We start from the raw sequence: 14915 nt of genomic DNA on the forward strand, positions 1-14915 counted from the left end.
AAGATTGTAAATTTGTGATTATGTGACTGTAGCCAGGTGCAACATGGGAACTTAAAAAAAAAATCTGCCCTGATTTTATTAAAGGTAGATTCTTTCTATAGGTACTGCGTGTGTCAGCAATATCACATACTCCAATTTACTAACTTTTTTTTTTTTAGCAGTTTGCTCTATACCTTCCTATGACCCAGGTGATGTTGTTCTACCTCTACAGAATATAAACCTCAAAAATAAACTGGGAAAACAGCATTACATCTGGACAAGTGGCATTTTGAAAAGGCAGTTTATATTAATATGCCTCTCACAACAGGTTTTCTTTAATCTTTGATAATGAACTCATGGTTTTACCCACATAGGGCTTGATTCACAAAGCGGCGCTTAGTGTTAGCGCCGCTGTGAAAAGCCTCTTAGTGCCCCTAAGAAGCTCTGCGTGGCCATTAGTGCACTAAGTCCCGCTCAGTGTGCGCGCAGTGCGGCTGGCCGGTATTAGTACGTGGTGCGATGATAATGTCGCACCCACTGCCCTGTACACGTCGCAGCCAGTGCGATGAAAACGGCGCATCGGGTGCCCCCGAAACGGCGCATTGATGCGCTGCTTCAGCGGGCTCCCGATGCGCCGTTTTCAGCACACCAGGTGAGACATTTAAGAGGCAGCGAGTGCGTCGTCGCACCGCACACTAATACCAGCCAGCCGCGATGCGCGCACACTGAGCGGGACTGACAGTGATGTGTGGGCACAAACTACTTAGTGCCGTGGTTTGTGCCCACTAAGTGATAGGGCTCAGTAACCGGCTTAGCGCCGGTTAGTGAATCAAGCCCATAATGAGTTAAGTTCAAAAAACTGTTCTTCTGTTGTTATGTACATTATCATTAATGCAGCTTAAGAAACACACATAACAAAATGTAACACATATTGCCATTTTCTAAATAATTACCAGTGCTGGTACCTGCACATAAGGCTACACCTTATAACATTTAACCCTTATTGTTTTTTCTGATGGTAATCATTGCTTATCCTTTAACTGGTTTATTTCTGTGTATATTCACTTGTTGTGCTGCAAATAATTTTCTGTTCCTTTTACAAGCAATAGAACAGTTCTAATATTTCTAATACAAATCACAGTGACTGGCGATTTGGTGTTGCCTATTATTGGCTACAAATCACTGCATAGGAGCGATTTGTAGCTACCTAAACATGTATTGTAAGCTACAAAAGCAATTCTGTACTTTGCTAAAGTTCAATAAGGAAAGCTATATAGGGCTGGAGGGTTGTAACTAAAAGACATCATTTATGTGATCTGTCCATTAAGGGCTCGTTCACACAACACGAGCATTTCTAAGCATATTGTGATTTTAAAAGCTTTTGCAAATGTTGTCCTATGTGAGTAAAGCAGCAGTAGGAGGCGCCCTTGTTGTAATGTTTGCACTTATGCGTACTAGTAACAATTAAAATATAATATGTTGTAGATCGCCTACCTTAAGAATGGACACTCCACTCGGTAGGATGAAAACAAGAGTTTAATGATGGTAAGCACCTAGGACAACGCGTTTCGCGGTACAAGCCGCTTCATCAGGTCAATATAGTGCTGTAGCAAATGGTGGGTATTCTGGGCGCCCACTACTACTACTGCTGCTTTACCTAGAGTTTAACATCCCACACAGTGGGAGTGTTATTTTCTGCCACAACTCGTGGCAAGAAACTTTTTTTTGAAGGAGCTGCGACCACCCACCGCAAAGACCGAGTGGAGACGGGCTTTCTCCACCTGCTTATTCGAGTGGTTGCCTCTCCAAGCAACCTATACTTGTGAGTAGTATTAGTTGTATATTTTGACCAGATCGCAAGGATAATACACTATAGGGGCTCCCGGTGTCTCTGTGGTTTTTTTCGTTTTTTCGTTTTTTTTTACACAGTGTCCTATGTGAGTGTTCACACTGGAGCAAAGTGATTGTGTAAAAATCCCCCATAGCATTGCACTAGCAAGAGCGTTCAAAGCTTTCTAGCATTCAAACAGCTCTTGTAGTGTGAATCAGCCATAAAACTACTGTCAGATGTCTTTTGATTTTGCTCTTTGTTTTTTTCCAGCCACACTGAAAGAACTCATCTCACAGACTATGGTGCGTTGGGCACAAGAAGATCATATCCAAGACCCTGAGCTTGTGCGCATAATGTTCAGCCTACTCCGCCGCCAATATGATAGCATTGGGGAACTGCTGCAGGCCATGAGGAAAACGTATACAATCAGTGCTGCTTCTGTGGAAGATACCATCAACCTGTTGGCCTCTCTAGGTCAGATCCGCTCCCTCCTAAGTGTGCGGATGGGCAAAGAAGAGGAAATGCTCATGATCGATGGCTTGGGGTAAAGCTTTTTGTTCATAGGTTTTAATCTTTTTAGCACTGATTCAGGCTTGGGACGGAAATCCGCAGCTCATTGCAGTAATCCCGTGCCTGAGTGAGTTATATGCAGGAGCTGCTGCTGATCTGTATGTGGTATGTTTTTTTCCCTTGTTTTTAGGGTGTAAAACCTTTGAAAAATTTGCACGGCTTTTAGACCGTAAGGGCCAGGTCACACAGATGCTTGGCGGGCATTTACTGCCAGTGTCCGGGACTCGTTGTTAAATGCTCCCATTCAACTGAATGGGAGCGTTTGTATCGGGTGGCATGTATCTTTTACCGGTGTTTGCGCGAGCGCGGAGTTCCGATCATGATTTTCACCATCATTCGAGGCGACCCTGTACACTGCATGCAGGGTCCAGGGTCGATTACTGCCATGTCTATGTGTCCCCCTGTAAGGCCGAAAAACGCCAATCATGATAGGAAACCGCCGAAAGCCCCCAAATGAGAAACTGCTTAAAGTCGGGCAGAAGCCCGTGGGAACAGGGACTAAATCTGGAAATAATCATAACACCAGGGAGGTTAATATTGAATAATAAGGTCCTTTTGCAAGAGTTGTCACAAATATTATAATCTCATTCTTCTATAATCAGTTAGAGTACACTACTGTATTTTTAGACTACCGTATATACTTGCATATATGCTGAATTTTTGAGCACAGAAAATGAGCTCAAAAGTCCCCCCTTCGGCTTACATTTGAGTCAATGTCCCCCAGGTGCCCTCCCGAGTAGTCACTGTGGAGTGTAATGGATCGTGCAATGATCCCACACTCATGCGCTGCATTCCCGGCTGCCTTGTATGTCCCTGCATGTCCATGGCAACATGTGTAATCCAGCATTACAACTGACCTGTGTCCCCTGTGTTGTAGCAGAGGGAGAGACTTTGTCACTACTCCACAGACGCACAGTTTAAAACAGAGTTGCCACTTCATCTAGGGCTCCCCGCTGTGTCCATTTCCATGGTGTCTCAATCAGAAGCAGTGTGGTATATCAGTCACGTGCAGCTCTGGGGATTCCCTTGTCTCTCTGTCCCGCTTGCTGTTTCTCAAGGCGCCACTAGATGGCATCATATGAGACACAGCAAACGGGACAGAGAGGCAAGGGAATCCCCAGAGCTGCACGTGACTCTGATACACGCACTGCTTTTGAGCTACCACGGACATGAATACAGAGGGGATACCTGGAGGAAGTGGCAACTCTGTTTTAAACTGTGCATCCGTGGAGCAGTGATGAAGTCACTCTCTCTGCTACTAACCAGGGGACACAGGTCAGTTGTAATGCTGGATTACACTCTCTATGTTGCTGCGGGGGTGCAGGGACATAAGGGAGACGGGGGAAGCAGCATATGAGTGTGGCGTCATTGCACGATCCCTTACACAAGTCAGTCCCCTTGTCCTGGTGGTTACACATGTCATGCCAGCCTGTCAGTCAGTCCAGTCGACATGTGTTGTTCCTTATCCTGCTAGCCAGACACTCCAGTCCACTCTTTTTATTGTTGTCCCTGCCATACCAGCCTACCAGTCCAGTCTGCTAGTCCATGTGTTGTCCTCCCTAACCTTCCAGCCTGCCATTCCAGTCTGAACTTGTGTTCCATGTCCCTGTCATGCCAGCCTGCCAATCCAGATGTGTTGTCCTTATCCCTATCCTGCTAGCCAGACCCTCATTTTAATCATATGAAGGCTTGAAGTGGTACTGAACTCAGAACTTCCTTTCTATTTATACTGTGGAGGGGGCTATACTGGGGGAGGGGGCTTATATGCGAGTCAATCACTTTTTCCAGTTTTTCAACAGAAAAGTGGGTTCCCCCGGCTTATATGAGGGTCGGCTTATATGCGAGTATATACGGTATTTGCATGAAAATAGGGAACCAGTATCTTCGGCAGTGAGGTTTTATGATGTCCTTATTCTCCTACTAGTAGTGTAGTCCATATAGTCAGTAAGGAGTTGGGAACAAGGTTTTTCACTGTATGTTATGCCAGACCAGACCACAATTCTGCTTGAAAAAGATGTCACGAGTAAAGGCCCTTTCCACACTAGTGTGCTGCATGCAATGCACGTGACCATAGCAATGCACTGCACTTCCATTACTCCCCATGTGGTGTGGTTCCCATTGATTTATAATGAATGAGATTGCACTGCGTTTGCTAGAAATTGCATGCAGCGGTGCATTGCGTTTCCACACTGAAGTGCAATGCATAGTTTGAAATTCGACAGTGCAGTCTATGTCCTTCTGATGTCCTTGCTCTTCACACACACTGTGCATTGCTGAAAATGTAAACTATAACGCACAAGTGCAGATTGGGCCATATCTACAAATCATAGATCTGTAGATAGAAGAGATCTGTAGAGTGTATAGGTGTGGAAATCTTTGGTGCAGGAGGTGGCTGGTACACGACAGGTGCTTTTGCTCCAGGGCTACAAGAATATAAAAATTGCTCAGACATACAATTAAAATCTCCTAAGACTGATTGCACTCCATACATGACGTATGTTAAAATTGCAGTATCAATAAACCTAGAAGAGCTGTGCAAAAACTGCAGACATTTTTCAAATGCAATTTACTGTACTTGGACACTATGCACATTCCTCTGCATCATATGGATTTTGCCACAGTAGCTAATAATTGTCAATAAAAATCACATTCAGTATACAAATTTATGTGGCAAGATGTTTTTTTTTCTCCTGCATAAATAAATGCAAACACAGTTTTTTTAAAAAGTTGAACAGAAATGTGAGTCTCTATTGACTACCATTTGCATGGTCAGTGATTAAGTTTCTAGAAATTCGCCATTTGGAGGTGAATTGTGAATTCTGAACCTTAAATGACAACTGTAACAATATGGAGGCTGCCATATTTATTTCCTATTAACCAATTTCAGATGCCTGGTTGTCCTGCTGATCCTCTGCCTCTCATATTAGCCATAGACCCTGAACTAGAAGAACAGGTGTTTCTGACATTATTGTCAGATCTGACAAGATTAGCTGCTATAGCATCTCTCGCTGATAAGGAATTACAGTCATAAAACATTTTCCTTTCAGAGAACTGGGCTTCTGAGAGCAGGGGATAGATAAAAAGGCCAATAGTTCATATATTTTAGCTCTGTGAGACACAGGACAGACTGTAAAAATTAAAGTACATGTAAACATATAGAAATAAGAAGTATGTTTCTTTCAGAGTAAAATGAGCCATACATTACTTTTCGCCTATCCTATGTTGCTGTCACTTACAGTAGATCTGTAACTATCGGTGTAACACAGCGAGAGGATCTGATTACCGGTGATCTGCAGTATCACAGGGAATACAGATATATACCAGATTATAGATGATCTGCAGTATCACCGATAATCAGATATATAAGCTAACCTCTGGTCACCTGAGTAAAGTAAGAGTGTTTGGTGCAATCAGTAATATAAAGAGGACTGGCCTCAGAGCAGTAAGGAGTCCAGCACAATTCCTTCTGGACTCTCTCGGCAGGAGGAGTCAGGCAGAAAGAAGGAACGACAGAACGAGAGTGACACTCAAGGGGGAGTGTCACTACCAGGACTGGGAACCGCCTCTAACAGTAAGGTCGGTTCTCGAGGTCGGACAAGCCAGGTAGAAAACACACGGACAGATAAAGTACAGATTCAGAAGGCAGAGGCGGAGTCTAGAGTACAGGCAGGGTTCGGCAACAGGGTATCCGATATATCGAGGTACAAAATAAAGAGGCAGATGCAGAGTCTAAGGACGAGCCGGAGTTCGGCAACAGAGTATCAGAGTGGCAAGGTACAGGATCAGAGTACAGCAGAATAGTCAGGCAAGCAAAGGGTCATAACAGATAATCACAATCAAACTAGTACTTTAAACTATCAACAGAATCTAACTAAGTGTAGGATTACAGCTCCAGCTGGTCCCGGCACACTTTAGGATCTGACTCAGGTCTGAGTGCTACTACGTTGTGATCGCAACGCCAGACAACCAGCAACTGAACAGCCAGCAGTATATATACACAGCCACTCTCCAGCACCTCCCTAAGTGCTGGACCAATGAGAGGACTCAGAATTGTCAGCTGACCAGCTTGGTCAGCTGACCTACTTCTGGCTGCCATATAGGTTCTGCCTCTCTGCGCGCACGCGCGTCATTCTGAATCTTGGTGGACCACGAGTCCCAGCCACACCAGCACCGCTCTGCGGTGTATCCGCGACAGGGCCATGCGAGCTAACCGCCGCATCAGACGCGGCGGTTTCTCCGCGTTCCGCCATGCCCTTCACGGAAGCAGCCGCCTTACGCTGAGTAGAGGCAGCTGTTCTTCCGCGCTCCGCCATGCCCTTCACGGAAGCAGCCGCCTCACGCTGAGAAGAGGTGGCTGCTTTACCGCGATTCCTCACAGTACCCCCCCCCCCTCCGAGGAGTGGACTCCAACCAGCTCCTTCTAGGCTTTTCTGGATGTAACGTGTGAAACTCCCTCTTCAAATCATCAGCATGCATGCGGCCCTCAGGCACCCACATTCTTTGCTCAATACCATACCCCTTCCAGTGCACTAGATATTGTACCGAGTTTTGCACTATGCGTGAGTCCAAAATTTTCTCTACTTCAAACTCAGGTTGACTATCCACCATGACAGGAGGAGGAGGAGTAGGACCCACATGGACTGCTGGTTTGAGCAGGGATACGTGAAAGGACCTTACCCCACGCATGCTGGCGGGAAGATCAACGGTATAAGTAACGTTGTTGATCTTTTTCGCTACCGGGAACGGACCCACAAACCTGGGACCAAGCTTGTCTGAGGGTTGTCTCAGGGTCAAGTGACGTGTGGACACCCAAACCAAGTCTCCTGGCTGGAACCTCCACTCCAAAGAACGTCTCTTGTCAGCTTGACCCTTTTTACTCTGAAATGCCTTTTCCAAATTATTTTTCACCGTCCACCAAGTGTCTTTAAATGACCTCTGCCAGGCCTCCAGAGCTGGAAACGGAGTGGAGGCCACTGGCAATGGGGAGAACCTGGGCGATTTCCCTGTCACTATCTGGAATGGGGAAAATCCAGAAGAAGAACTCTTCAAATTATTTTGTGCGAATTCTGCGAAGGGCAGAAATTTTACCCAGTCATTCTGTGCCTCTGCAACGTAACATCTTAAAAACTGTTCCAAAGATTGATTGACCCGTTCAGTCGGCCCATTTGTCTGTGGGTGGTAGCCTGACGAGAAAGACAGCTTCATGCCCATTTGGTGACAAAATGCCCTCCAGAATCTAGAGACGAATTGGACTCCACGATCCGACACTATGTTTTACGGAATGCCATGCAGCCGTAAAAATGTGGACGATGAATAGGTCGGCCAATTCCTGGGCCGAGGGGAGTCCTTTCAAGGGCACGAAATGGGCCATCTTGCTGAAGCAGTCGACTACCACCCAGATGGCCGACATGCCTTCAGACCTGGGGAACTCACCCACAAAATCCATGGACAAATGGGTCCACGGTTCACTCGGGGCGGACAAAGGCTGCAAAGTACCGACAGGTGCCAGCCGGGAGGGTTTACTTTTAGCACATATTGCACATTCCCTAAAAAGCTCCTTGCAATCTGCTGACAGGGAAGGCCACCAGGCACACCTGGCCACAAGATCTTGTGTTCTGGCTGCTCCAGGATGTCCAGCATTCTTGTGCGCATTGGAACATCTCTAAGATCTGGAGACGGAAGGGCAGAGGAATGAACATAACCCAGGCATGGGCAAACTTGGCCCTCCAGCTGTTAAGGCACTACAAGTCCCACAATGCATTGCAGGAGTCTGAGAGCCACAGTCATGACTCATAAAGGCAAATGCATTGTGCGACTTGTAGTTCCGTAACAGCTGGAGGGCCGAGTTTGCCCATGCCTGACATAACCCCTTCAGGCTTCCCTTCCGGGATGTCCTGCTGAAAGGGACTTAAAGTCTCCTTCCAGTCTTCACAAGTATCAGTTGCAGCCAGCACTAATTTCCGCAGAACAATAGTCTCAGGGACGGAGGGCTGTGCTGTCTCTGGCTCAAAGCACCTGGACAACACATCTGCCTTAACATTTTTGCTCCCGGGAGTATACGTAATAATAAACCTGAATCGAGAGAAAAACAAAGACCATCGAGCCTGATGGGGGCTCAACCTCTTAGCCCCCTCGATGTATTCCAGGTCCTTGTGATCAGTGTAAACTGTGATCATATGTTCTGCTCCCTCTAACCAATGTCGCCACTCTTCAAAAGCCAATTTAATGGCCAGGAGTTCCCTGTTGCCTATATCGTAGTTTCTCTCTGCTGGAGAGAACCTACGAGAGAAGTAGGCACATGGGTGCATCCGACCCTGCAACCCTGACCGCTGAGACAGCACAGCCCCCACCCCGACCTCCGAGGCGTCCACCTCAACAATGAAAGGGAATGAGGTATCCATGTGTCTAAGGATTGGTGCAGAGCAGAAGAGATCCTTCAGGGTGGAGAATGCCTGAAGAGCTTCAGGAGACCAATGAGTGGTATCTGCCCCTTTTTTGGTGAGACTGGTGAGGGGTGCAATGACAGTGGAGTACCCTTTAATGAACCTTCTGTAGTAATTTGCGAAGCCCAAAAACCGCTGAAGCGACTTCAACCCGACCGGCTGAGGCCATTCCAGAACCGCGGAAACCTTGGCAGGGTCCATGGACAGGCCTGAGGTGGAGATAATGTATCCCAGAAAGGTGACAGAGGTTACTTCGAAGATACATTTCTCCAGTTTGGCGTACAGTGAGTTCCGCCTCAGTTTATCCAATACAAAGTTTACATGCGACCTATGCTCAGAGAGGTTGTTGGAGAAAATAAGTATATCATCTAGATATACTAGAACGAATCTCCCCAACACCTCCCTGAAGACCTCATTGATGAGTTCTTGGAAAACGGCTGGGTCATTACATAACCCGAAGGGCATCGCCAGGTATTCGTAATGCCTGTCGGGTGTATTAAAGGCCGTTTTCCACTCATCGCCCTTTCTTATACGTATCAGGTTGTACGCACCCCGTAAGTCTAATTTCGAAAATACTTTAGCATTGGTGACCTGTGTGAATAAGTCATCTATCAGGGGCAGCGGATAGCGATTCTTCACCGTAATCTTATTCAGGCCCCGGTAATCAATACAGGGCCGCAGGCCTCCATCTTTTTTCTTCGCAAAAAAGAAACCTGCCCCAGCAGGCGACCGGGACGGGCGAATGAAACCCTTGGCCAAATTTTCACGGATGTATTCCTGCATGGCCACTTTTTTGGGCCCAGATAAATTGTACAAATGGCCCCGGGGGGGCATAAAACCTGAACGGAGATCGATGGGACAGTCGAAAGGGCGATGTGGGGGTAACTTGTCTGCTGCCTTGGGACAAAATACGTCAGAATACTCTAAATACTGCTCTGGAACTCCCTTCACCTGAATCCTGGTTTGGCCCAAAGTCACCTTCCCTAAACATTGTTGAAAACAATGATCTGACCAGGAAATTAATTGGCCGGTGGCCCATTCAATGTGCAGAGAGTGAAGGCATAGCCATGGCATATCAAGAATAATGGTGGACGTGGACATATGTAACACAAAAAAACTGTAATTTTCCCAATGCAAAACCCCCACAGTGATTCCTACCTCTGGTGTCTGGGACAGCGGATGATTCCTCTGCAGAGGAGAATCATCCACTGCCGTAACCTGAACGGGTGGTTCCACCGCTGTGAGCGGAATTCCCAATCTCTTAGCAAACTCAATGTTCATAAAATTAGCCGCGGAGCCTGAATCAATAAAGGCTTCCGTGGCCTCGGTCTTATCCTCCCATGTAACAGTACAGGGAAAAAGCAACCGTTTTTCTTCTAGGGGTATGAGTCGGGCGACTAGGGTGTTACCCCCTACAACTCCTAGGCGGTAGCGTTTCCCGGCTTATTAGGGCAGTTTCGCACCCTATGCCCCCCCTTCAGCGCAATACAGACATCGTTGTTCAGTCATTCTCCGTCTTCGCTCCACCTGGGTCAGTTTGGACCGACCGATCTGCATCGGCTCGGGTGGAGGCAAGACCGGAGAAGACGAGACAGACGGAGATGGAGTTACTAGGGGTGCAGCGGAAGGTGCCGCGTAAGATGTCACCCTGACACGATGACTGCCCCTTGTCTGTCTCTGATGGCGTAGCCTGCGGTCGATTCGAATGGCCGATGAGATGGCCTCATCGACTGTTTTGGCCGTGACTGACCACCTTGTAAATTCAGCCGCATAATCTTCGACCGGACCTTTGCCTTGCCGCAAAAGCTTGAGCTTCCACTCAGAGGTCGCGGCAAGGTCCGGGTCATCGTAAATTACCGCCATGGCTTTAAAAAATTCCTCTACGGAGGTAAGGGCTGTGTCCTCAGTGGGCAAACTGTACGCCCATGTCTGAGAATCGCCTGACAATAGGGTCTTAATAAATGTGACCCTCTGGGTCTCCGTTCCTGAAGACTGGGGTCTCAGCTCAAAATAGGACAACACTCTACTCCTAAAATTTCGGAAGTCAGATCTGTGGCCAGAAAACCTTTCAGGTACCGGCATACGTATGTCAGAACTAGAAGGGGCTCGCACATGATCTCCTGATGTCTGGAGGGTTTGCACGGACCCCGATAGAGCATCAATAAGCGTTCTGTGGGTGCCCAGTACTTTATTGATATTGTCCACCGAAGTGGCAAGTACACCCAGAGGATCAGCGTGTGCGTCCATCTTGTTTTTTGGGTCTGGCGTTCTGTAACGATCGGTGTAACACAGAGAGAGGATCTGATTACCGGTGATCTGCAGTATCACAGGGAATACAGATATATACCAGATTATAGATGATCTGCAGTATCACCGATAATCAGATATATAAGCTAACCTCTGGTCACCTGAGTAAAGTAAGAGTGTTTGGTGCAAACAGTAATATAAAGAGGACTGGCCTCAGAGCAGTAAGGAGTCCAGCACAATTCCTTCTGGACTCTCTCGGCAGGAGGAGTCAGGCAGAAAGAAGGAACGACAGAACGAGAGTGACACTCAAGGGGGAGTGTCACTACCAGGACTGGGAACCGCCTCTAACAGTAAGGTCAGTTCTCGAGGTCGGACAAGCCAGGTAGAAAACACACGGACAGATAAAGTACAGATTCAGAAGGCAGAGGCGGAGTCTAGAGTACAGGCAGGGTTCGGCAACAGGGTATCCAATATATCGAGGTACAAAATCAAGAGGCAGATGCAGAGTCTAAGGACGAGCCGGAGTTCGGTAACAGAGTATCAGAATGGCAAGGTAAAGGATCAGAGTACAGCAGAATAGTCAGGCAAGCAAAGGGTCATAACAGATAATCACAATCAAACTAGTACTTTAAACTATCAACAGAATCTAACTAAGTGTAGGATTACAGCTCCAGCTGGTCCCGGCACACTTTAGGATCTGACTCAGGTCTGAGTGCTACCACGTTGTGATCGCAACGCCAGACAACCAGCAACTGAACAGCCAGCAGTATATATACACAGCTACTCTCCAGCACCTCCCTAAGTGCTGGACCAATGAGAGGACTCAGAATTGTCAGCTGACCAGCTTGGTCAGCTGACCTACTTCTGGCTGCCATATAGGTTCTGCCTCTCTGCGCGCACGCGCGTCATTCTGAATCTTGGTGGACCACGAGTCCCAGCCACACCAGGACCGCTCTGCGTTGTATCCGCGACAGGGCCATGCGCACTAACCGCCGCGTCAGATGCGGCGGTTTCTCCGCGTTCCGCCATGCCCTTCATGGAAGCAGCCGCCTCACGCTGAGTAGAGGTGGCTGTTCTTCCGCGCTCCGCCATGCCCTTCACGGAAGCAGCCGCCTCACGCTGAGAAGAGACGGCTGCTTCCCCGCGATTCCTCACAAGATCGTAGAAATCTGAGAGAACCGACAGGTTTTTGGCCAGTCCATCTCTTCATGGGAGATTCTCAGCAACGCTTTTTTTTTATAAAGACATTTCCTGAAAAGGATTTATACAATATTGCTAGCCAGCCACCCTGCTAACCATACACTTTTGTGGCAGTAGGAGGTGGCAGTTCACTATGTGCTTTTGAAACTAAACAAAACCCTAAGCGTCCCCTATGAGAAGATGAGCTAGTCCAAAACCTGTCGGTTCTGTCAGATTTCTACTACCTACTGTAAGTGACAGCAACATAGGAGACAAGTAATTTATGACTCATTTTGCTCCTTAAAGGGGAACTGAAGAGAGAGGTATATGGAGGCTGTCGTGTTTATTTCCTTTTAATCAATACCAGTTGCCTGGCAGCCCTGCTGGTCTATTTCTCTGCAGTAGTATCTGATTAAAACCAGAAACAAGCATGCAGCTAGTCTTGTCAGATCAGACTTATAAGTCTGAACCACTGAAACACCTGATCTGCTGCATGCTTGTTCAGGGGCTATGGCTAATAGTATTAGAGGCAGAGGATCAGCAGGGCTGCCAGGCAACTGGTATTGTATAAAAGGAAATAAACATAACAGCCTCCATATACCTCTCTCTTCAGTTCCCCTTTAAGAAATGTACTTCTCATTTGTATGTTTTCACATGTAATTACATTTTTATGATTTTCTCGATAGTGGTCCTTCAAGTTTTTAACCACTTATTCCACCGCTACAGTATATCTACGTCATCTGTGGCATCCTTCAAGCCACAATGATGTACAAAACAATTTTAAGTTAAGCCCTGCTGTGCATGATCGGAGTGCTTCCAAGCGCACCCTCTGGCACTCTCAGCTGCCTTACTAATTGGTGAAAGGGAACATGTTCCCTTGTAGCTAATTAGCGATCCCCCCGCGGATGAATGATCACCGCTGTAGCCAACAGGGTGATCCTTCATCTCCACCTCCTCCGTGCACAGATTACCTACAAAAATGTAAATCAAGCTGCCTCTCTCACCTTACCTCGTTCCAGCGATCAGCCTGCAGGCCGAACCTCCGATCACCGCTCTGCACTCAGCCGCGTATTGCCGGTTACCCGGGTCCCGGCTTGATTACGTCATCAAACCGGGGGGCTGCCTAATGGGTGGGGGGGCACATCTGGCTATCCACACTGGGGAGGGAAATATGTTTTTTTATAGGGCGTGTTAAAAACCTGCCAGATATCTGGGTAACGGGGGGGGGGGGGGGGGGGGCGGCATCTGACAATGATGGGGCTCATTTGGTTACCTGGGGGGTAACCTAATACTTTGGGCACAACTGGCTATAATTGGTGGGGGGGGGGGCACTTCTGGGGGCACATATGGATAAAATGGGGGAACTTTTGTCCTGGGAACACATCTGCCTATAATGAGGGGTGCCAATCCTGAGGGTGTTACAGTCTCTCTGTACTGGGGGGTTGTATATACAAGGAGCACATCTACCGTAACTATACCGGGGGTGTTCATATTGGGGTCACATCTGGCTATACTGGAAAGGTTGGGCTGATACTCGGAACACTTCTGACTATATTAGGGGGGACATAAAACTGGTGCCATGGTTTTTATCACTGTGGCACTTTTTATTTTTAAACTGGAGTGGTTAAAAACTGAGAAATAATTCATTTTTTTATTTTTGTTCCTTTTTTTGTGCATTAAAATGCCTAGAAAACAAAATTGTTCTTGGGACTAAATACCCCCATTGAAAGCCTGTTTTGTCTTGAAAAAAACGAGATTTAGATCATTTAGGTGTAGTAAGTAGGGATAAAGTTATCGCTGATTGAATAGGGACCTAGCTAAAACGTCAAAACTGCTCTGGTCCATAAGGGGAAAACAGGTCTGGATGCGAAGTAGTTAAACATAACGTAAAGCTGTGGTATATCTAAATGTCATTTTAGGAGTAGGAGAATAAATACAATTATTTATGTCATTAGTTTATTTTCACATAAGGTTCACATTAAGTTTTCAATGCAGCTTTTCAGTACATAACTGTACCCATAAAAACTGTATATTCCTGCAACATGGTTCTTTCTGTTCTTTTCTTAGGGACATCATGAACAACAAAGTCTTCTATCAACATCCAAACCTGATGAGAGTTTTAGGAATGCATGAGACCGTTATGGAGGTCATGGTGAATGTGCTAGGAGGAGACAAGTCACAGGTAGCTTGCTTTACCATAGCATTCCCATTTGTTACAATTTGTTACAAGGTTTATATTATACATATTAAAATTATCTTGACTTTTGTTTTACAGCAAATTGCATTTCCCAAGATGGTTGCAAGCTGTTGCAGATTCCTTTGCTATTTTTGTAGAATTAGTCGGCAGAATCAGAAAGCCATGTTTGAGCATCTTGGCTACTTGTTGGAGAACAGCAGTGTTGGTTTAGGTATGTTCATTGTCTGTTTTGTTCCATCAACATCCTTTTCTCTCCATCTGTATGTATGTAATATTATTCTGAGATCTACAGTACATTATTTACAGATGTTTGCTGAAACAAATTTATTCTTAATTCCTGAAAGATCATCGAAAACTGATGTGTTGGTTTAAAAAAAAATGCCTACAGGCTCCATCACTCACAGTTTTTACCCTTCTCACAAGATCCCAGGTCCACCTTTTTTTCATAGTAATATCTTCCTTTGCTTTA

General features: G+C 46.5%; 1 protein-coding gene across 12 annotated transcripts in view; it reads left to right on the forward strand.

Moving 5' to 3' along the window:
- RYR3 (ryanodine receptor 3) overlaps positions 1 to 14915 on the forward strand; it is a 1134733-nt gene that overhangs the window by 634337 nt on the left and 485481 nt on the right. For all 12 annotated transcript variants that reach the window (XM_068253938.1, XM_068253930.1, XM_068253931.1 and 9 more), the window contains 3 exons: positions 2081 to 2354; positions 14317 to 14431; positions 14525 to 14657. In XM_068253938.1, coding sequence (XP_068110039.1) covers positions 2081 to 2354; positions 14317 to 14431; positions 14525 to 14657 — 522 coding nt within the window. The remainder of the gene's footprint in view (positions 1 to 2080; positions 2355 to 14316; positions 14432 to 14524; positions 14658 to 14915) is intronic.

This window comes from Hyperolius riggenbachi, chromosome 9 (assembly GCF_040937935.1).
Source record: "Hyperolius riggenbachi isolate aHypRig1 chromosome 9, aHypRig1.pri, whole genome shotgun sequence".
In the NCBI taxonomy this organism is placed as follows: Eukaryota; Metazoa; Chordata; class Amphibia; order Anura; family Hyperoliidae; genus Hyperolius; species Hyperolius riggenbachi.